General features: G+C 35.9%; 3 protein-coding genes across 4 annotated transcripts; all 3 read right to left on the bottom strand.

The window, feature by feature from the left end:
- Positions 1-7,226: 7,226 nt before the first annotated feature.
- On the bottom strand, positions 7,227-9,123 carry LOC113314409 (protein NUCLEAR FUSION DEFECTIVE 4-like). The gene has a single exon (XM_026563206.1). It carries the CDS (start codon positions 9,098-9,100, stop codon positions 7,328-7,330), a length of 1,773 nt encoding a protein of 590 aa, XP_026418991.1. The 5' UTR covers positions 9,101-9,123; the 3' UTR covers positions 7,227-7,327.
- A 2,977-nt stretch (positions 9,124-12,100) lies between these two features.
- On the bottom strand, positions 12,101-13,336 carry LOC113314293 (eukaryotic initiation factor 4A-6-like). Its single transcript, XM_026563082.1, has one exon. It carries the CDS (start codon positions 13,334-13,336, stop codon positions 12,101-12,103), a length of 1,236 nt encoding a protein of 411 aa, XP_026418867.1.
- A 2,506-nt stretch (positions 13,337-15,842) lies between these two features.
- Positions 15,843-19,169, bottom strand: LOC113313714. 2 transcript variants are annotated; one of them, XM_026562511.1, is made up of 3 exons: positions 18,828-19,169; positions 18,418-18,536; positions 15,843-16,242 (listed from the first exon to the last, which is right to left on the bottom strand). In XM_026562511.1, exons 2-3 carry the CDS (start codon positions 18,494-18,496, stop codon positions 16,061-16,063), a joined length of 261 nt encoding a protein of 86 aa, XP_026418296.1. In that variant the 5' UTR covers positions 18,497-18,536; positions 18,828-19,169; the 3' UTR covers positions 15,843-16,060. The 2 variants fall into 2 exon arrangements, with proteins under 2 accessions (XP_026418296.1, XP_026418295.1); XM_026562510.1 differs by having other exon boundaries at positions 18,418-18,582; positions 18,828-19,165.
- Positions 19,170-21,902: the final 2,733 nt, after the last annotated feature.

Below are 21,902 nucleotides of genomic sequence, written 5' to 3'. Positions count from 1 at the left end.
TAGTAGCAAAGTTGGAATGGGGGAATCAGACCACTGCATCATCAGTGGAGGCCCGTGTTAGAGAGCATTTCAGAGATTGGAACTTGAACCCATTATCCCCACCACAATACTCTACCCCCATTACCCACCACGACTTCCCTTGCTTTCACCATCATCATCAGTGCTCTCTCGTCTCTTCAACTCAGTAGTTATCAACCCCAAAAATTCCACTGATTTCTTTTTTCTTTTTAGTTAAAATAGCTAGATGTAATATCTAGAGGGATGATGAGTTTTGTACCTCTACTTGTATTACCTTTGACATTTAAAAGAAGGCAATCGAGATGGAAGTGTAAATGTATTTGGTGCGCGTGTGACGTGCATTTAAAAGAAAATAGAGGTGTGGTTAGTTATGCATAACATGTTATGCATCTACAAAATTTGTTGCATAACTTGTTATGCATTCTCGAAATTAGTTACATAACACGTTCTGCAGTTTCTTTTTTTTTTTTGCATAACTTGTTATGCAGTCCAGAAAACGGTTGCATAACACGTTATGCAGCTACTTTTTTCTTAGTATTGAAACCAACAAAAAATAAGGTTGCATAACTTGTCATGCACCTACAATAATATCTACATAACATGTTATGCAGTCGTGAAAATGAATGCATAACCTGTTATGCATCCGAAAATATGACTGCATAATGCATTATGCATCGAGAAAATTGTTGCACAATCTTTTATACATCGAGAAAATAGATGCATAACCTGATATGCATCCGTAGATATGGATGCATACTGCATTATGCATCATTTTTTTTTTTATGTACGCACTAAAATCAACCAAAACAATGGTTACATAACTTGTTATAGATGCATAACTTTGTTATCCAAATGCATAATTTGTCATGCAGTGGAGAAAATGGTTTCAAAATTCGTAACGCGTATGCAGAATGTGTTATGCATCTTTTTTGGTGGCTGCATGATAGTTATGTATCAAGTTTTCGAAAATTTTGCCTAAAATGATGATCACCTCCGATTTTTTTCGTGAAAAACAAAAAATTGATATTCTTGTCTGTACTCGTTGTGTAGCTCTCTTAAAAAGATTTCCAATGATATAAAATATTTGTAAAATTCCAAGGCGTGGATTTTTAGATATGTTATATCCAAGTTGCGTTGTCAATTATACCCCTGGTGCATAGCCCGTCATGCGAATGCATAATTTGTCGTGCAGACATTTTTAATAATTTCATATAATTATGGGTGTCACTGGAATAATTATGGGTGTCACGATACCTAAAATTAATCGTGGGCCTAACAATGTAAATATTTTTTTTTTGGGTCTACACCTAATTTTCCCTAACATTAACAACACTAATAATCTAATTTTGAGAAAAGTACAAACGAGCTAGAGCCTCCTCAGAGATTTTAGTGCACAAAATTGGTTAAAAAGACCAAAATCAACAATTCCTGGGTGAAATGGACAGTTAGATTTTGATACTGTTTAAATGGACAAAAATGTAAAAATAGGCAGGATGTAACCAGTTTCATCGTGCCCATTTTCAAATACACAAACTTGGTTAAAAAGACCAAAATCAACAATTCCTAGGTGAAAAAGACATCTAGATTTTGATATTGTTTAAATGGACAAAAATATAAAAATAGCCAGGATGTAACCAGTTTCATCGTACTCATTTTCAAATACCTTTTCTTATTTTTAATTTACATCAGGATGCATCCAGTTTCATCCTCACTATTTTTTAAGTTTAAGCCAGGATGAATCCAGTTTCATCCTTGCTATTTTTTTTGTGTCCATTTCACCCATACTAATTTTTACTCGTCCATTTGAACCATGTTTTAAATTTTTTTGGACAAATGACCCATTTTCCGTTTCAAATATTTTTTCTTATTTTTAATTTATACAGGATGTATCCAGTTTCATCCTTGCTATTTTTTAAATTTAAGCTAGGATGAATCCAGTTTCATCCTTGCTATTTTTTTGGCCATTTCACCCAAACTATTTTTTACTCGTCCATTTGAACCATGATTTAAAAATATTTGGACAAATGACCCATTTTCCGATTTTAGTGCGCTGTTTTGGTTTTAGTAACTTAATTTTTATATTATGTCGGCTAGATTTCAGCTGTCTCGTCAAGTTTCTCTGCCAAATCCTGTTTCGCCAAAATTAAGAGACTTATTGCGGCCGATAGAACGTAAATCTCACTGCCTATACGGGAAGGAGTAACGCTGGTATATGAAACTTGGTTTGCTTAAATATAGTTTGGTGAATTAATAAACACAAAATTGGTCAAAAAGACCAAAACAAAAAATTCATGGGTGAAATAGATTCTTAGCTTTAGATATTGTTTATATAGCCAAAAAATAGAAAAATACTGTTCATTTAGCCAAAATGGATATTTGACCCAGGAAAATAAAAACAAAAAAATATCAATCACCTAAAATACCCCTTGACCCTTTAAACTAAGTTTTTTATAGCAAACAAATTTGTCCCACGTACAAATTTAATCTAACATCAATATCCCAAAATCTTTGAGTATTTGAGCGGCACCAACAATACCAAATCTGAAAGAAAAAAAAAAATGTCGAGGCTGAGTCACTGAGTCAGAAGAAAGTCAGCAACTTCAACTTTTACAGCTAGCTGCAACTTCAACTTTCACTGCATCCAACTGCTCCACCATGAACACACATGACTTATTTACTCATATTTTCAGATGCACTTGGACTCATAACAGTTGCATCTTCCCCAGCTCCTCAAACACATTTCATTTCCTCCATACCGAGTACATTTCTCCTTGTTGTCTCTCTAATTAATCAAATCTTCTTCATGTAAAATTCTAACTCCTGCACTTACCAAATAATTAAACAATAATTAACAAACATAAATTAAATATTAGTATATAATGTGTGATGTGCTTGTCTAAGCAGTAGCTGCAGTACTGTCTGGTACTATTCCCACATGAAACACTTGGTCCCTGGCTACATAGTTGGTCTAGCTAGCTAGTCACTGTACTATATGCATGACGCATGTATTGAATCAACTTCATGAGCCCCTAGCTGTTGGTTTCTCTGTACAATGAGTTGGCTATTTCCACCCCCACACTACTTTGATCAATAATTCATGAAGATTATCAATCAACACACACTAACCCTCCATTGATAAACGTGTCAAGTCAATTTCAAAGCCATTACCATCATCGTCCTATCAATAATGATAATAGTATTACTGCAATATACAATGTATGCAGAAAGAAAAGGAAAGCCAAGAAAGAAAATGATGATTAACTAGCCTACCAAAATATACCAAGAGCCAAGGTTTAGTTATGGACACAGTAACTGTGTATCTAAAAGATAAAACATGGCATACCTTTTTCAGCAGACAATAAAATAAAGTTAACAGCTCTTGCCTTTCAAAGGATACAACTATATTCTTTCTTTCTCTCCTTAAGATTCCTTGTTTCCCCACCACAAGAAAATAGACCAAATGGTATAAATGAGAAAGCAAGTTGAAGAGATAAAGGCTGAGAGCTAGCTGTCATAGCCAGGTAATGCAGCAGAAAAAGAGAGTACTACTTCTAAATTACTAAATTAAAGGTAGAAAACATGGCAATATGGTGCTGGATTTAAATTCAGTTTGCAAAAAAATGTGATCGTATTGATAAAACTATGATAAAATATGACGAAACCAGGTTTCATCCTAGTTGAAACATGTGTGAAACGAAATCCAACCTAATGCAAAACTGGATGAAAATTAGTTTCAGCTAGTTTAAGCATGAGTGAAACCAAATTCAACCTAATCTACAATAAGATGAAAACCAGTTTCATCCTAGTTTAAACATGGGTGAAACCAGTTTCATCATAGTTCAACCATAGGCTAAGGAAAATTCAATACAATTTATAACATAACGAAATCATTATCAACCTAGTTTTAAACATATGACAACCATGACAAGAGATAAATAAAAGAGAATATTTTGCTTTATTTAGCCACTGCAAATTGATAGTCATTTTGATTGCATAGCTTGGTGCATGTGTGTTAGGCCTACTACTGCAACGTTCTGGAAAAAAAATCCAATGCATATATATACTAAATGCCAGACAGGGGATCGATTATATGTACATTTAATTACTAGTCAAGAATTCGTCAAAATGAATATATATATTTTTTTATAGATGACAATGCAAAAGTGCAGCTGGATAACCATATTCAAATCAATCTAAAACAAAATCAACTAATTAATAATTCAATTAGCAAACCAATGGTTGCACAGGTAGATCAACAACTAGAATTATGTGAAACCAAACCAAATTCAATCGATTTTAAACTATTTTACACAGGTCAATTTATGTCGTTCATAAAATTTAATCAAAAAGAAAACTAGGGTTAAGAAACTTACATGTTTGTAAAATTGAATCCACCGGTACTACTACCATCTGCATGTTATATGAATGAGTAAACTATATGAAACTGGTTTCATCTTGAGTATTTTGACGAAAATACAATTATATATCAGTCTATAACTAGATGAAACCAGTTTCATCCTAGTATAACATGGATGAAAATAATTTCAGGTCAATCCAAAACAGGATTATATTGGTTTCATCCTAGTATAACATGGATAATAACAATTTCAGGTCAATCCAGAACTACAACTAGATGAAATTGGTTTCATCTTGAGTATTTTCACGAAATAAAGTTATACCAATGAGTGATCTATATGAAACTGATTTCATCTTGAGTATTTTGACGAAAACGCAATTATATCACAGACTATAACTAGATGAAACCGGTTTCATCCTAGTATAACATTGATGAAAATAATTTCAGGTCAATCCAAAACAGGATGATACTGGTTTCATCCTAGTATAACATGGATGAAAATAATTTCAGGTCAATCCAAAACAGGATGATATTGGTTTCATCCTAGTATAACATGGATAAAAGCAATTTCAGGTCAATCCAGATTTTACACAAGCTTAACCCAGATGAAACTAATTACATACAAACAAAATTCAATGAATTTTAAAATGGATTTTACAAAAGTTAAACCAATAGGATCAAGAAACTTACCAGTGAAATTGATGGAAGAAAAATTTTAATGCTCAACACCACCATTGCATTCAATCGGAAGCATCTTCAAATCCCCGTTTCCTCTGTTGATTCAAACCCTGAATTTCAAGTTCATAACCTCATTGCAAGCCATCACATATCCAACCTCAAAACCATTACAATTTCGTTTCAGATTTAACAGTAGCATCTGCTGCTCCTCCTTCTATCCCATCTGCTTCTCAATCTTCCACTGATGTAACTAAGTTCAGTCCCATATCAATTTTGGCAACTTCATCTTCTTGAACTCAATCGGCCATTAAACCCATCAACTACACAGTCTCGAATCAATTTAATTGTGGAAGCTCTCAGATCACGGATTCACAGATCGAACCCATCTTAATTTCATCCTCTTTATCTTCAGAAACCCTTATCAATTCACAATTTCTTCATCTGATTTACCCGAAGAAGCAAACCCTAACTCAATTCATTCACTGCAACTCTCAATTTCATAATCCAAATTCGAGTCAACCCATTACTGATTCTCGATCTTAGCCATCATACCCATCATGTCGACCACCATCTTCTCTGCTCATCAAATCTCTCAATTCTCGATCTCACGGAAGTAACATCAGCCATGACTGAAACGGTGGTGGTGGAGAAACAGAAGATCGAGAGCAGAAGAAGAAAGAATGGAAATGGTGGAGATGTGGAGAGGGTCTCGTGGATTTTCATAACCCTGCTGTGCAAAAGTAATTGGGTCAGTTTCAATTAAAAATATTTCTCTGTCTATTTGACCCAGACTGAATCCTAACTGTCCATTTAGCCCAGGAAACACACAATTTTGACTATATAGCCCATTTTCTGATTAATAAAAGCACCGATCAAATTAAACGATCACAGTAGTCTCAAGTCTAAAGTTTGTGCAAGGTAGTATTGCCTTTTGTTATAAATTTCTTGTACGTCTATTTTTCTTTTCTTCTTATTATCAAGATCAGTGTTAGAAACCGTCTACTGTAGTAATATTACTTGGGGTTGGTGACCTGATTAATGAATTTACCGCTCATTAATGGATGAAATAGAGCCAACAGAAATAGGGGTGCACATACCCTACCCATACCCGCCAACTCTACCCTACCCGCCAGTTTTTTAACCGTATCCTACCCTATCCACTATTTGGCGGGTAGGGTGGCGGGTGAAGATTTTCTTAACCGCCAATAAACGGGTAGGATGGCGGGTAAAGCTCGAAATTATCCTACCCTACTGGTCTTCGAGCAATTCCTACTAGGGATGCACATACCCTACCCATACCCGCCAACCCTACCCTACCCGCCAGTTTTTTAATCGTATCCTACCCTATCCACTATTTGGCGGGTAGGGTGACGGGTAAAGATTTTCTTAACCGCCAATAAACGGGTAGGGTGGCGGGTATAGGCCATATCCTACCCACCCTACCCGTTGTGCAGACCTAAACAGAAATGATAATCCTAATTCCGAACCCAATGGCACTATTAATTATACGTGTACCAGCCTGTGTCATACAGAAGACAATAAAAGGGACACACGAGTACCGAAGAGAACATAACGGAATAACAGAAAAACAGTACATCTGAGGTGTAACACAGTGTAAGGTTATCCATGATTATTATACTAACCATACTATTCTGTTTTGAGATGAGGCCATGAGGGCCTATTTTTTTCAAATTTTAATATCTTCATTGGTTCAAAATGATAACCCATTAACTTACGTTCTTTTCTTTCTTTCTTTTTTTGAGTAAAAGGCAAGCAGAATCCGATACTTGTATGATCTATAAATCTGGGAACATCCGCAATGTTGATTAAAAAAATATGTAGATTTGGCATAGTACCCAACTTTTGGGAAGAAGGCATATTCTGGTGATGTAAAATAATGAAGTTAGTCGACATTCAAGCTTAGTGGAAACAAGAATATTTTCCAATTTAATCAGATATGGAATATGTGGGTTTTTAATCACGAGAATATTTGCTAATTTAATCATGTCAAAGAGGGAAAAAAAAGACCGATCTGATATCATTTATAATGCGAATCAGCAAAAGCAATGTGTCTTTGCATTACATGGAGTCCTGCAAACAGAATTTGCGAGTACTTGTAATTCACTCTTTTATCTATTAGCAGAAACGCCAAACTTTTATACTAATATCATAGATATCATAGCACCGACGCAGCAAGAAAATTAAAGTACAACTAAGTCACCTTTAAAGATGAAATACTTGAATCTGACGCTTGTCACTCAAGAATCTTATTCCTTACTTTTTTAGTACACTGGAGGTCACTGGCGAAACCAGCTCTGTAGTTTTGGCTTCTGTATTGGCCAGGGTTGTCTCCTGTCTGAAATATTTGTAAATATCTCCCTGATAGAATTTTCTTGTCCTAATAAACAGAACAAAGGAACTTAGAGCTCCAATAAATGTTGCTGCTGCTAATATAATAAAACATAACCTGTAACAGTGTTTTCCAATACATGTCAATTCCTTCCCGATATCCCTTCCAAGTCTTAATGCATTCAATTGCTTCAAGGCCTCTCTGTCATAAAGGAAACCTGCAACTCTTACATTGAATACGTAAGATCCGAGAGGCATTGCTAGTATCCCACAATTGTACAACGTCGAATAATACTTGAGTCCAAAGAGTTCGGATATGATTGTGAAAATAAGTGTTACGTGTGCACCATAACAAAAACCAATGATCACTGAAGCAATGTAGATAGAACCAGGAATTGGGAAGGCAATAAGAATGTGTCCGGTACAAGAAAACAGAAGGACGATTGCCATTACCAGAGTTCTGGGAAATTTCCACTTTGTAAGCAGGATTTCAGAGGTCAAACCGATGCAGACTCTTCCGAAATAGTTCCAAATACTCATAAGTGATATGAATGTGCTTATCGTAAGTGTTGGGTAGCCAAGAGATTCACCAATTTGACCCAAATTGTCTATCGCTGTGAGACTGGTGCCGAGTCCACAGAATCCCCCAATAACGAGTAATAACATATCAATGCTCAGTATTGCCTGCAAGATGGTATAGTCTTCTCCCCTCTCCGGGGGTTTGAAAACATCCGCAAAACAAGAATTTTTCGGTTTGGGGTTCTCTTCTTGCACTGATGGTATCGTGTTTAGTGGCAGGGGAATCGGATTCACTAGAGATGGAGTTTCAACAGTTATCACCTCCGGTGGTGTAAGGCCTTTCTTCATTAGACTCCAGAGTACAAGCTCTTCTTTAATTGATATAGATAGAGGAGTTAAGAGTAAGATGCATATAATAGTTGCAGTTACAACATAGCTGGAGTGGGAAAAGATCTTTTGTTTCTGGGTTATGGTAATAACCATTATGAATAGAGCTAGCACAACAGATATCAAGAGATACTGGTATATTACTCTCTTTTCGACGTTTGATTGTTGACCGACTTTAATCAAACGGATCGCATAGCCAAGAAAGATAGATATAACGGCAGGTAGCCAAGCAATGAAGAGGATTAGAGATTTGGAATCGTTACCATAAATGGCAAGGTAAAGTTGGGTCATGACAGCTCCGCTGAGGCCAGTGAATCCCTTTAGCAGACCTATCAGGGTTCCACGGTTGTCTGGAAAGTTCTTTACAGAGGTGACTGTAACACTTGTGAGTGTAAAGTTTTGAGAATTAGCACCAATGCAGATATAGAGGCACATCTGCCAAATGTGGGGCTTGGAAATACGGCCACTTATACTAATCCACACCATGAAGTATCCAACAAAGTTCAAGGATGCACCAACAAGTAGAACAAACCAATTTGGAGTCACTTCAGCAATAAGACCAGAGAAAATCCCAATAGTACTTCCAACGTCTTTGAAGAAACCAAGCAAGTTGAGAGTTGTCTGGTCGTACCCGAGAGTTTTCTTTATTTCTTTGGAGTAAATTCCGAAAACATAAGCTCCACCAGTACTACCCATGAGGAGGAGAGCAGCAAAAAGCATGAACCATCTACCTCGAAGAACTTGAACTGTGAAACGGACAATGTTCGCCGAGACACTACCTGAATCCCTCATAATTCTTTTCCGTCTGAAGCAACAAAGACTACATATAGTGGAGTAAAATGAATATGGACACACACACATATATATTGATTTGTCGAATACTCAACTTGGGACTCTTTTTTTGGGTTTATTCTGTCACATAGTGGACGAGTTCTTTATTATAACCCCATCAGATACCAAGATGTGAAGTATTATGCTTACTCTGGCAAGTGGTTACAGCTATAGTTCCTACCTACAGTTTATTCCTACCTACACTGTGTTTCTCTACTTAAAGTTCTTTGCCGTTATTATTGATTGGTTTAAGTGCCAGTTTGTCATTGTTACAATCCATGAATTTGGAGTAGAGAACCATTTACTTTGCTTAGCAGTTGATTTGACATTTGACTTTTCATTATATCGAACTTAGACGTTCAAGATACTGTTTAGTATACCAAAATGTATATGGTACTAGGTGCACCCTGTTTCAGTTCTTGATCCAGTCGAGAAGTGGAATTCGAACATTTCCAAGGATTTACTAAAGTGCTACGTAAAAACATACTCCGGCCAATATGGTGGTCACATTGTCCGAATTCGTCAATTGATACTTAAGCCGAATAAAGAGGCAGAACTTGCCAGAACACCTCTCTAAATCCAACTACCAGAAAATATATAGAAAAACATTTTTATTACGAACTTACTCAAACCTCACTTATGCTTACGGACTTGTTTTTCTTCTTCACTTCAATGGCAGTTTCGATACCATTGTTCTTCTGTGATTCGACCCCATCCTCTTGTGACTTGCGCTTCTCCTTCTTTTGCTCCATCTCAGTTGACATAACCTCCTCTGAAGCATTCCCATTGATGGCTTTATTGGCTGCTAATTTGTCCTCCTCCATAGGCTCTACATCACCTTCGGACATCTTTTCTTCGCTGCATTTCTTTGCTGAAGCTCCATCTTTGATACCCATGTCAAATGCAAATTCATTAATGCTAAATTAAACAGGAGTGAATAGGTAGCATGAAAAATCAATTGTGTACCCGTTCTTTTTCCTGGCGCCTCTGATGTTTGATTCTGATCATCCTCATCATCAGTACTAAAATAGTTCCAATGATCATCCTCACCAGAACTAAACATTCTATCTGCGCCCATAAACAAAATCAATAAACAAATTTGTCTTTTATTATTAATAATAAAACTCATAGTTAAAGTACCAAAAACCAATTTCATATCTATTAGGTTCAGGAGTACTTGTGGGTTCACAACAGCTAGAGATCCAAAATTTGATGAAAAATATTAGAGAAGCAATCAGGGTGAGTTTGGAAGAAATGTTGTTGAAAATCTTGGGATATGATGTATTTGATCACTACAACTTTGAATCAGTATCGGATGGAAATGATTTTCTCAAAGAAATAAGCGTAGAAAAATTATATGTTGTTAGGGTTAAGCAGGTACTTACGGTTTTTGTGAAGTTCTTCATCATCACGCTTAGCTTATTGATGATTTCATTATCTTCATCATCACTTTCCACTGACCCCCAGTCCATATCATCCAGATCTGGAATGAGACTCATCCTGTCAACGCCAAAACGCCAAAGAGAAACGAAAACTGTCGGAGTGATTATTATGAAAAATCTGCATGCATGACCATGCTTTTGGGTCAACGCCATATATTTGTTTTGCCCACGAGAAAAACCCACAAGCAAAAATTAAAATCTGAGTCAGATAACAAAAAAAGAAAAAATCTGAGTCAGATATAAACGATCTGACACAAGAAGACTATTCAGGTTCCAAATGATCATGACAGTTACATTTTGACAGCCTTGATTACGAGAGTTTAATCGATTTGATTTAGCCATTAATCAGACCCACGATTATATAATTCTCCGTTTCTAGATCTCTCTCCCAAAGTCGATTCACTTTGACTCAAATGTGCGTTGGGATTCAATTAATTAGACAATCAAAGCCCATTAAATACACAATAATGGTTGCATTCCCACTCTCCTCTATATATACCCGACGACCACCAAGCACCACTTATTCACACAGCCTTCTCTATCTCCATAGTCTCCTGTCTAACTTAACGCATAAGTCTTTCAAACAATGGCTCTCATCAACAGCAAGTTGGTTCTTTTATTGGCAATATTTCAGCTCTTATGGTTAGTAGCTCAACATTTGTAGCTGCAAGGGAAGTGCCAGCAGTGATTCATTACCCAGGTCATAACTTAGCAGCTCGGATCAATGCGGATGACGGTGCTGGCATGGTTGAGTGCTGGAATGCACTATATGAGTTGCGATCTTGCACAAACGAGATTATACTTTTCTTCATGGATGGCGAGATGTATCTAGGAATTGAATGTGTAGGGCTATCCGTATCATAACTCGTGAATGCTGGCCTTCTATGCTTACTTCTGTGGGTTTTACTGCTGAAGAGGGAGATACTTTACGGGGTTATTGTGATGCTCCACACTCGGCTACACCTCGTTTTTCACCAGTTACTATGCTTCCTCCGGTGGATGCTCCTGCTCAGTCACCTATCTCAGGACCAAGTACCGCCCCGATGGTGGTTGGGTAAATTTTCCTTCGACAAGAACCTAATCCTGCCTACTGTTTCAAGTCCTCAATTGGGTTTTATTTTGTTATTACTTGTTGTTTGTTTGTTTCGAGTTTCTAGTCTTTTTGGTTTTCTGAATCATGAATAAGAATATGGCAGGAGTTGTTGGAATTAGGGAACTCGACAATTTTTGCCGATTAATACTTAAACAACATACAGAGGCAGAACTACCTCTCAAAACTCATCCAGATATAATTGCAGGAGACAATAAAGATAAAAACTACTGAAAGCTATGACAAAATTTGTTTCATTACCATCGGTACAATTACTACTCAGAAAAATTAAAGTTTCAAAAAAAGATACTGAAATTTAAACTGTCACGTTAACAAAAAAGCAGACCAACTAATAAACAGTACTTAACTAATAATCAAAAAAAAATATTGATCACTGAACATATGCAGATAAAGAAAAGAAAAATCAGTTCAGATAAGCTCGGAAACATTGGCAGGCAGTTCCTCGATAACCACGTTGTAAAACCTCTGGATGTCATCCAGCATCCTAACGTCGTCCCTGGTTACAAAATTGATAGAAGCTCCCTTTTTTCCAAATCGACCGCCACGTCCAATACGATGAAGATAATTCTCAGGCTGTGTTGGAAGATCATAGTTAATAACAAGGGAGACTTGCTGGACATCAATACCACGAGCAAGTAGATCAGTAGTGATAAGGACACGGGAAGAACCAGATCTGAATTCACGCATGATAATGTCTCTCTGGTTCTGGTCCATATCTCCATGAGTGGCCGAGACAGTGTGGTCACGGCTTTTCATCTGGTCAGACAACCACTCAACCTTACGTCGGGTGTTAACAAAGATAACACTCTGGGTAATGGCCAAAGTTTCATACAGATCACAAAGTGTCTCGAGCTTCCATTCATCCTTTTCAACATCGACATAATATTGCTTGATACCCTCGAGGGTAAGCTCATCACGCTTAACCAAAATTCTAACTGGTTTGTTCATGAACTTCCTTGTGATTTCAAGAGCTTCAGGAGGCATGGTAGCAGAGAAAACACCGACCTGAATTTCGGGAGGAAGGAGTTGGAAAATATCATAGATCTGGTCCTTAAACCCTCGTGAGAGCATCTCATCAGCTTCATCCAACACAAACAGCTTGATGCTATCAGAACGAAGGTATTGTTTTCTTAACATATCGAAGACACGGCCAGGGGTACCCACAACGACATGCACACCGCTTTTAAGAATACGCTCATCCTCCCTAACACTGGTTCCACCGACACAAGCATGAACCTTGACATCCAAATAGTCACCAAGTGCGCGCATAACTTTCTGAATCTGCTGAGCAAGCTCGCGAGTAGGTGCAAGAACCAAGGCTTGGCACTTGAGATGGTTGTAATTAAGCTGCTGTAAGATACCAGAGCAAAAGGTTGCAGTCTTACCTGTTCCAGACTGTGCTTGTTCAATGACATCATATCCTTTACAGAATGGAACGATTCCCCTCTGCTGAATTGCTGATGGCTTCTCAAAACCATATGCATATATTCCTCTTAAAAGGTCTTGTTTCAGACCCATAACATCAAAAGTTTCGTGAACCTCATCATACGAGGTAAAGAATTCCTGCCCATCAGCGAATGCTTTGTGTTTGGTGTCGTAACTCTTTGTATCATATTGAGAACCTTCAGGTGCCATTCCCGCCATGATTGTGAAAAAAAAAAAGAAAGTTGTTTGAAGGAGATTGATTTCTTGACTGGTTGATGAGACTGAGATTTGTGAATTTCTTAGCGTAAAATTTTTGTGTGTCTAAAACAATGTTACGGGTCTCCTATTTATAGGCACTGGAAAAATCGAAGAATTGGAAGTCGCATAGAAGTCTATTCCTTGCGCATAACATATAAGGTAATACCCAAAACCCTAAACTTCGTATTACAAACAAACTTGTTTTCAACCGTCGATTTGATATCTTTTAAAATCTCATCCATCAGATGGTTGGATGAAAGAGGATTTCTATTCATAGCATAAAACCCTGATTCCTTGCACATCACGTATATGGTAATTCATATTAAAAACCGACTTATTTTCGACCTTTGATTTCATCTCTTAAGTTTATAGATTTAATATCACCCGTTGATGGCACATTAAAATTACAGCATGGTACAGTTTCCTTTCTTTTGCACACGCATCGCGTGCCTATACGAGATTTTCTTCTCTGTTGCAGTGTCGGAGGCAACGGGTGGCTAGAGCCCACCCCAAAAATTTGCCAAAATTCGCTGTAACCGTGGAGAAGGCCCAAAAGAAGAAGAAATAAAGCCCACCCAAATTTAAGTCCAATACATATATGGGTCACAATTTAAACAACACTTTACGTGATGTGAAAACTACATGAGACTCATTCTCCCTGATGTTTCTACTGTGAACACGCTTCCAAAATTACAGGCGCGCATCCAAATTTTTGGAAGAAAATTATTCTCAAACCCAAAATATATAAAATTATGTTTCTGACTTTTTTTCTTTTTCTTCTTCTTCTTCGTCTTTTTCTTCTTCTTCTTCTCCATTATACCTAGATCTCAGAGAAAAGGAGAGATTCGATTGATTTCGAGAACAAATTCATGCCTAAATTCGATTGATCTCAACAGCAGCACCAAATCGTCTTCTTCTTCGAATTAACGACGAACCCTCTTACTACCGATTCTCTTCATTACAATTTCAATTCACTACTGTTATTAATGGTAGCAGCAAGAATCCCTAATTGGGTTTGTAGAACACGGTTTGATCATCATAGATTTATGATCAAAACTTGTTTTCAATGAAGATTTTGAAATGAATTTCAGATTTTTATGAAACTCTCAGCCGTGAATTGAGTTGGAGTAAGCAATACTGGATGAGTTGTGAAGAAGGTTTAATTGCAGATGATGGTGTAAATACATGAAAGAAGATGATGGTGTAAATACATGATTTTGACCAAGAGACCCCGAATAACTGAAAGATAATGGTTTGCGTGGGAGTTAATGAAACATGAAAGAAGATGATGATGTGGTTATGAATGCATAACATGTCATTCAGTCGAGAAACTGTCTGCATAACATGTTATGCATTCGTGAAAATGGATGCATAATATGTTATGCATCTACAAAATTTGTTGCATAACTTGTTATGCAGTCCAGAAAACCTGCATAACATGTTATGCGTCCGAAAATATGGCTACATAATACATTATGCATCGAGAAAATAGATGCATAACCTGATATGCATCCGTAAATATGGATGCATACTGCATTATGCATCAATTTTTTATATGTACGGCTAAAATCAACCAAAAAAATGGTAATATAACTTGTTATAGATGCATAATTTTGTTATCCAAATGCATAATTTGTTATGCAGTGGAGAAAATGGTTGCATAATTCGTTATGCGTCTGCAGAATGTGTTATGCATCGTTTTTGGTGACTGCATAATGGTTAAGTATCAAGTTTTCAAAAAAATTCCCTAAAATGAGGATCACCTCCAATTTTTTCGTTAAAAACAAAAATTTGATATTCTTGTTTGTACTCGTTGCGTAGCTCTTTTAAAAAGATTTCCAACGATATAGAATTTGTAAAATTCTAAGACGCGGATTTTTAGATATGTTATGTCCAAGTTGCGCTGCCAATTATACTCCTGAAAAATTAGGCTGCGTAACGAGTTATGCCTGAAAAGATAGTATGCATAACCAGTTATGTATTGATTCATATAATAATTTCATATAATTATGGGTGTCACGGTATACAAAATTAATTGTGGGCATGAGAATGAGAATATTAATTTTTTTGGGTCTCCCCCTAATTTCCCCTTGCGTGATTCTTCTTTTCTTTTCTTTTCTTTGTTCGTGCTCCAGTAATGTTAACACAACATATGATAGCTAGTAATTCAACACTTACCACTACCTAGTTTCTCTACAAATCTACCCACTATATCTAATTAGAGCAAGTAAGAACTCAAACTGAGAAATTACAACAAAAAGTGACAAATTGAATAACTAAATTGACCATGTTATTTTTCACCCTTTTTTTGTGTATATTTTCATCCAACATGACTTGGTTGGCCAGCCTATACCATATTTTCATCTAACATGACTTGGTTCGCCAGCCTATAACATTTTGTTCAAATGGACGATGGTTTTTATAAGCAACGCAACAAATAAATCACTACAAAAAGGCCTTATGTTGTGTCTTGCTAACTTCAAGTATATTATCAGATCATTGAGCATTTCGTGAGGAAAAAAAAAGGGTTTTCTCAAATATGACAGAGTTTGTTTAAACCATATACGGATAAAGAACTTGCCAGAACACCTCGCTACAGCTAACTAACAACCAAAGGGAAAGAAAATCATTTTAATTACAAACTTACTTGAACACCACTTGTGCTGATAGAGTTCTATTTCTTCTTCACTTCACTTCATTTTGCTCTGATTCGACCCCATCGTCTTGTAACTTTCGCTTCTCCTTCATCTCAGTTGACATAACTTCCTCTGAAGCATCCCCATCAGTGGCTTTATTCGCTGCTAATTTAGGCTCTGCATCACCTTTGGACATCTTCTTCTTGCTGCTTTTCTTTGCTGAAACTCCGTCTTTGATACACATGTGAATTGCAAATTCGTTAGATAGATATAAAGTGAAGAGCAAACCAGGCCATTATAAAAGAGGGTACTATTTCATACTGCTAATTGAACAGGAAAGTGCAAATTGAATAGCTATCAAACTAAGAAGTTTACAACGCAAATGGACTCTTAAGGCTCACCATAACTATGCTTATGACTGCATCATTGGCAAAGTGCAAATCATTAAAGTATAGGTCTTCTTCAATAAAAGATTGCCAACTTTTGCTAGGTACTTGAACCTCACTAAGGGTCAGTTTAAATTGACTCTGAATTAATCTGGAGTATCTTAGTTCTCTTGAACTAAGCCACTCTCAGATGTATGTTAAAAGTTAAAAATGCCTTTCATGCTTTATGAATTTGTCAAATAGCTTGTCTGGAAGAGTTGCATCGTTACGTAATGAAGTTTGCTTTCAATATCCTTTATATAATGTTGTTGTTGAATGGAATCGAACACTCGGCCTCGCCATCTTATTTCAGTGAGATCCCAATCTTACTCATAAGACAGACTAGGTCATTCAAATTTGGCCTGGTTGACCAACTATGCCCACCAGTGTTGCAATTCTGACCTAATATTTCTTAACCATGCTGGTATAGATTATACTATACACTTTGTGATTCCGGTTAATCAATGTTTGTTTCGATTCTTTACTGATTAGCTAGCTACTATTCTACGGTTAAGATCACATCAAAAGTACCATTATTGTATCATGAATGTTGACAACTGACAGACCCAGAAATATATTGAATATATTTTCAACGAAGAGGTTTGGCTGACCCAGAAATATATTATTGTATCATGAATGTCTCGCTTTCATAAGGTACAGTTAAAGGAGTACAGAGAAAGGAGAAAAACCAATTAAACATAGATTATTGTACATAAAGAGCAACCCTTCCAAAGAGATTAGCATGTGAGGACCAATTAAACATAGTGCATTTAACTGACATGATTAGCTGCGCTATGATTTTTCTAATACTCGATTACCTCTCCATGAATGTGTCTTGTGGAAAGTTGTGTTATTATGTCTGTTGGCGACATTAGCTATAATAATATACGAAAACCGGAACTTGTTTTTGAAGCATGTCTTCTGAACTTGTCATTCACTTGATTTTGGTTCATATTTCACAGTTCACACCAGTTTTTTTAACCCTTCTTTCTTTTCTACTAGTAGAATAATAGATAGATACACCTAAAAATGATAAGTGAACGAGTGACTAAAAAATGTTTTAAATGAGAATTTCCCGCTTTTACCAACAAATTTCCGTTTCACCAGCTGCTTTTCAATTTTCTTTTCATTCGTTTCTCAATTATAGTGTACACTTTTTTTCTATTGAGATGCCCACTATTGGTCAAGTTTGTTGCGAACTGAAGCTTAGTTTTGACGGGCAATCTTAGTTTCGTAACTGCTACTGTAAAACTTACTACTACATAATTTTAGATCAAGAAAAATTCCACTTGCATTTTGAAAATTATCACTGTTTTGCGAGTGAAACTCTACCATTTTTTGTTTGTTAAAAGATGAAATTATTTTACTCCGGGTTTGGCTTCACTTGTTTTCCCTATGCCAGAGAGCAATTAATCTACCCGTGTCCAGTGACCCAATACTACCTAGTATCAACAGTATGTGAACAAGTTTATATATTACCAGGTTGCAGAATGACAATTGACAAGCCTAAGATCCAACATCTCCTAATACAATCAGATCATTTAAGCTGGTCTTTCTAAGATGATCTTCATGGTCATTTATAATTCTTTTTCCTATCAAAAAAATCAAACAAGGATTCTCGTCTTATAAGGTGTGAAATCAAGTTTAAAACCAAAGGCTACCATATTTATTCATTAACGAAAAGCAAAGCCACTTATACAGAAATCCAAATCGCATTATAGTCATATAACACATAAAGATGCAGAAAGTACCTACAAGAAAGATATAGAAAACTATGAAGATCTATGAACTAAGAGCAGCACACAACACGGAACGGCGAAACCCTGGTTTACTATTGCATATCCGAGAAACTCCTAATCATGCATCTGGGTCAATTTTGCATAGGCACTTGAACCTCACTCGCAGTCAGTTTAAATTGCATAGTATCTCACAACTAGAAAATCTAAATTGTTACCATGAAAATCCAATTGTGTATCCATACCTGTTCCTGACACCTCTGATTTTTGCTTCTCATCACCTAAGATTGAGGCATCATAGATACCAGTTCCCACCTGCGGCATCCCTTTCCGATCACCCTCATCACCATCACTTTCACTTTCACTACTCATACAAAAATTACAATCATCATTTTCACCCCAGTAAAAAGCTGCATCCATAAACGAAATTAATAAATAAATTTGTCTTCGATTTTTATCATAATTAGCAGCAGCACGTTTTTGATTATGTCAAAATTTAACAAAACCCTAATTTCACAATATAGATTTTAAGAGGAAAGATGACCATTACAATTTTGATTCAGTTATTGAAGGTAACTGTTTTCTTCAGAGAAATAAGCAAGGGACAATTTACGTTGTTAGGGTTGAGCAGAGTTTCGCGATGAGAAATACTTACCTTTATCATCATCTTCACTTGAAAAATCGTTTTGTCGAACCCAATCAGCAAGATCCGGGATCACGCTGTCACAACTTCTCCACAATTTCTCTTTTAGATGAGTACCGGCCAGTCTCAAAGATTTGGATGGTTGCCTTAAATACCGATCATTTTAAGCAATAGGGTTGCCCAATGTTTTCATGGTTGCCTTAATTATGCTCGCAGGATTAGGGGGTATCTAAGATTAGCTACCGAAACGGAATAGGGTCATTTAAGAATTGGAAAGTGGAATCTAAAACCTTTTAGCCGTATCTCTAGTAATGGCAAAAACTACCTTTGATTTATCAGCACTTATCTATTTAATTAGATTAATAAAGTGGAGTATTGTTAAATTAAATTAGTAAAGTAAACATTTGGATCATTGTTTTTGTTAGTTTAACTTATGATTGTTGCCGGAAAAAATTTGGTTTTCGAGAAACTTGTAGCGAAAGTGAATTAATCTAGTTAACTACTTTTCAAAATGGAACCACAAAATGTTTTGTTATTTTTATTCTTCGAATGATAAAAGGAATTCAGACTTTCACAATTCAATCTATGAAAAGTCGTCATGCTCGACTGAAATTAAACATGTCGTCCATGTTTAGTCGATAGGCTGGTATTAAAATAAAATGACGACTTTTAACAATGACATCAAATGGCGTTATTATTTATCACAACCAGGCGGACTAATTATTTGCAACCTTCGTTATGCTTTTGAAACTTATATCATGCATGATGACTACTGAGATTCTTTATTCAGAGAATGATGTGAAAAATGCCTTGTTCATCGTCATGATATTGAATGTGTACCATGCCGACTCAGGGTCGCCCTGAGGCATTCATGCCCCGAAGTTAATATACAAAATGATGCCCCCATACAAGGCTACATATATAGAAAAATATTTTTTGATAATTTTCTTAACTTTGTAAAAAAAGCTACTAAGGGACTGCTTATTTTATTAAATTAGGATTATATCCATAATATAATAAAAAAATGAATTCGAACGATATATTAAATTTATCGGTTAGGTGTAAAAACTCCTCGTTGGACATTTTCTGAAGCAAAGTCTCTGATAATAGGCTTATAATCAACTAATTCAGCTATTTGTCTTTCAGTGGCCATTTGATTCAAATTTGCTTCATTAACACAACTGGCATCTAAATCTTCGACTATTGACTCACTAGGTTTAATCAAATATTAATTTAAAGATCCAAAAAGAGATTTTACCAACTCACCAATTTTTAGCTTTCTTTTTCTATTTTGAGATCACAAACTTTGTTTTCTTTTTAAACGTGTAACCATACCTACAAATCAATAAAATCATTTCATAAAATAAATATAATTTATTAAAATCTAAATATAAGAACATGTAAAATAATGAATTCCTTAAAAATATCATTATCATCAATGATTTAATCTATGCCCTAAATTTTAATTTTAATAAATAAAAAAACAAATTAATTAGTTAAAATAGGATAATCACTAAGTTAATGATTAGTTAAAAAAAATAGTGATGACCTTGTGTAGTTTTGAAGAACCCAAATTCTTTATTTTCCCCTTATGTTCTCCCATTCCCATAGGTTAAAAAAGAAAAAAAAAAAAAAAAAAAAAAAAAAAAAAAAAAAAAAAAAAAAAAGAGAAAAGATAAAGAGGCCGCTTTAGACTGCGTGCCTTTGATTCCTTTCATAATTGTGTGAATAAGTCAACTTATAAAGCACTTGCCATTCTAATAATTTAACTCAATGACCAATCACAGCAGGGTCTCGCCATAAATCTCTCTATATGAGATTTTTTTTTTTCTTTTGCTACCCTTGCTGTGGATTAATATTACAAATTGTACTAAGTTTGACGTTGACTTTTGTGCTCAAAACTTTACACCCCTTAAAAATCCCAAACGAAAAGCAACGTAAGGGAAGATGGTCGGACCCAAGGAAAGGGACTCGCATCGGCGCAACATGTCGGTCCGTATTATGCCAGTGCCAGATTATTCATACCGTGTCGTGCTACTCCAAGTCTTCAAGCATAGCAAGAGCTTTTCTTCTTTTTTCCCCCCTTCACTTTCCTCCTATCTGATCTGAAAAAGCTATAAATTCCAGAACCCAAGATTTCTGCACATAATTTTTCTTCATTTCTGAAACCCTAACTCACCCCTCTCTGTCTCTACTCGTTGATTTAAACGATATCTTTCAAAACCAAACCCTAATTCACCTTCAAACGCACAATGTTGTCTAAACAAATCCAACAACCCATTATTATGGATTCTTCTAATTTTACCCATTTCAAACCAGGAATTGAAAAAGATCAAATCTTGGGTTTTATTCCTTCACAAATCTCTGAGCATCAACACCCTGCAATGTGTGTAATTGATGATGAAGATAATAAGAAAGATGAAGTTACTCTAGGAATTGATCAAGGAGAAGAAGAAAAGAAGAAAGAAATGGTCATTTCTGAGGGTTTTCATGTTCATTCTCTCATCACTTCTAATGATGAATCTTCTTCTTATTATTGGTGGATATGAAGGAGAAAGAAGATTCTGATGAACCCATTTCTCAGATACAAAATGTTGTCAAGAAGAATCAAGAACCAGTCGGAAAAGAATTGGATGATTCATTCATTGCTGAAGAAAAGAAAGAAACCCAAGAAGAGATTTCTTAGAAAGATTCAGCAAAAGAGGAGGTATGTCAAGTTCATTCTTTACCCCCATCCATGTCTCAATATGAAAATCCCCTAGTTAAGATGATGAATTCAGAAAGTAAGCAAGATAAGGTCTTTCAATTGAAAGATGTAGTTACTGGTGATCAACACATCATTCTTGTAGTAAAGACAACACAAGATGATTTTATCAAATCTAATTCAATTTTTCCATCTCAAAATCTTATTGAGTTGAGTAGTTATTGGGGAGAATTGTCAGCCTCAGGTAGTAATAATGAAAGAATGTCTGTGGAAATCGGAAGTACTCGTATTGTTAGTGGATATGGCTGTGCAAGGAAAGAAACCATGAGTTCCATTGATTTGGGTAAAAAAAGGGCTGAAATTTTCTCTGAGAACATAAGGCA

This window comes from Papaver somniferum, chromosome 9 (assembly GCF_003573695.1).
Source record: "Papaver somniferum cultivar HN1 chromosome 9, ASM357369v1, whole genome shotgun sequence".
Lineage (NCBI taxonomy): Eukaryota > Viridiplantae > Streptophyta > Magnoliopsida > Ranunculales > Papaveraceae > Papaver > Papaver somniferum.
Note: the sequence above shows the minus strand (reverse complement) of the source record. Positions and strands in the feature narration are given on the sequence as shown.

Bases quoted from the DNA above. Each gene is read 5' to 3' on its own strand.
- LOC113314293 (XM_026563082.1), bottom strand. From the start codon at position 13,336: ATGGCGGGAATGGCACCTGAAGGTTCTCAATATGATACAAAGAGTTAC.
- LOC113313714 (XM_026562510.1), bottom strand. From the start codon at position 18,544: ATGAGTAGTGAAAGTGAAAGTGATGGTGATGAGGGTGATCGGAAAGGG. The intron at 16,243-18,417 runs GTATGGATACAC...TGTGTATCAAAG, and splicing joins ATCAGAGGTGTCAGGAACAG to ACGGAGTTTCAGCAAAGAAA.
- LOC113314409 (XM_026563206.1), bottom strand. From the start codon at position 9,100: ATGAGGGATTCAGGTAGTGTCTCGGCGAACATTGTCCGTTTCACAGTT.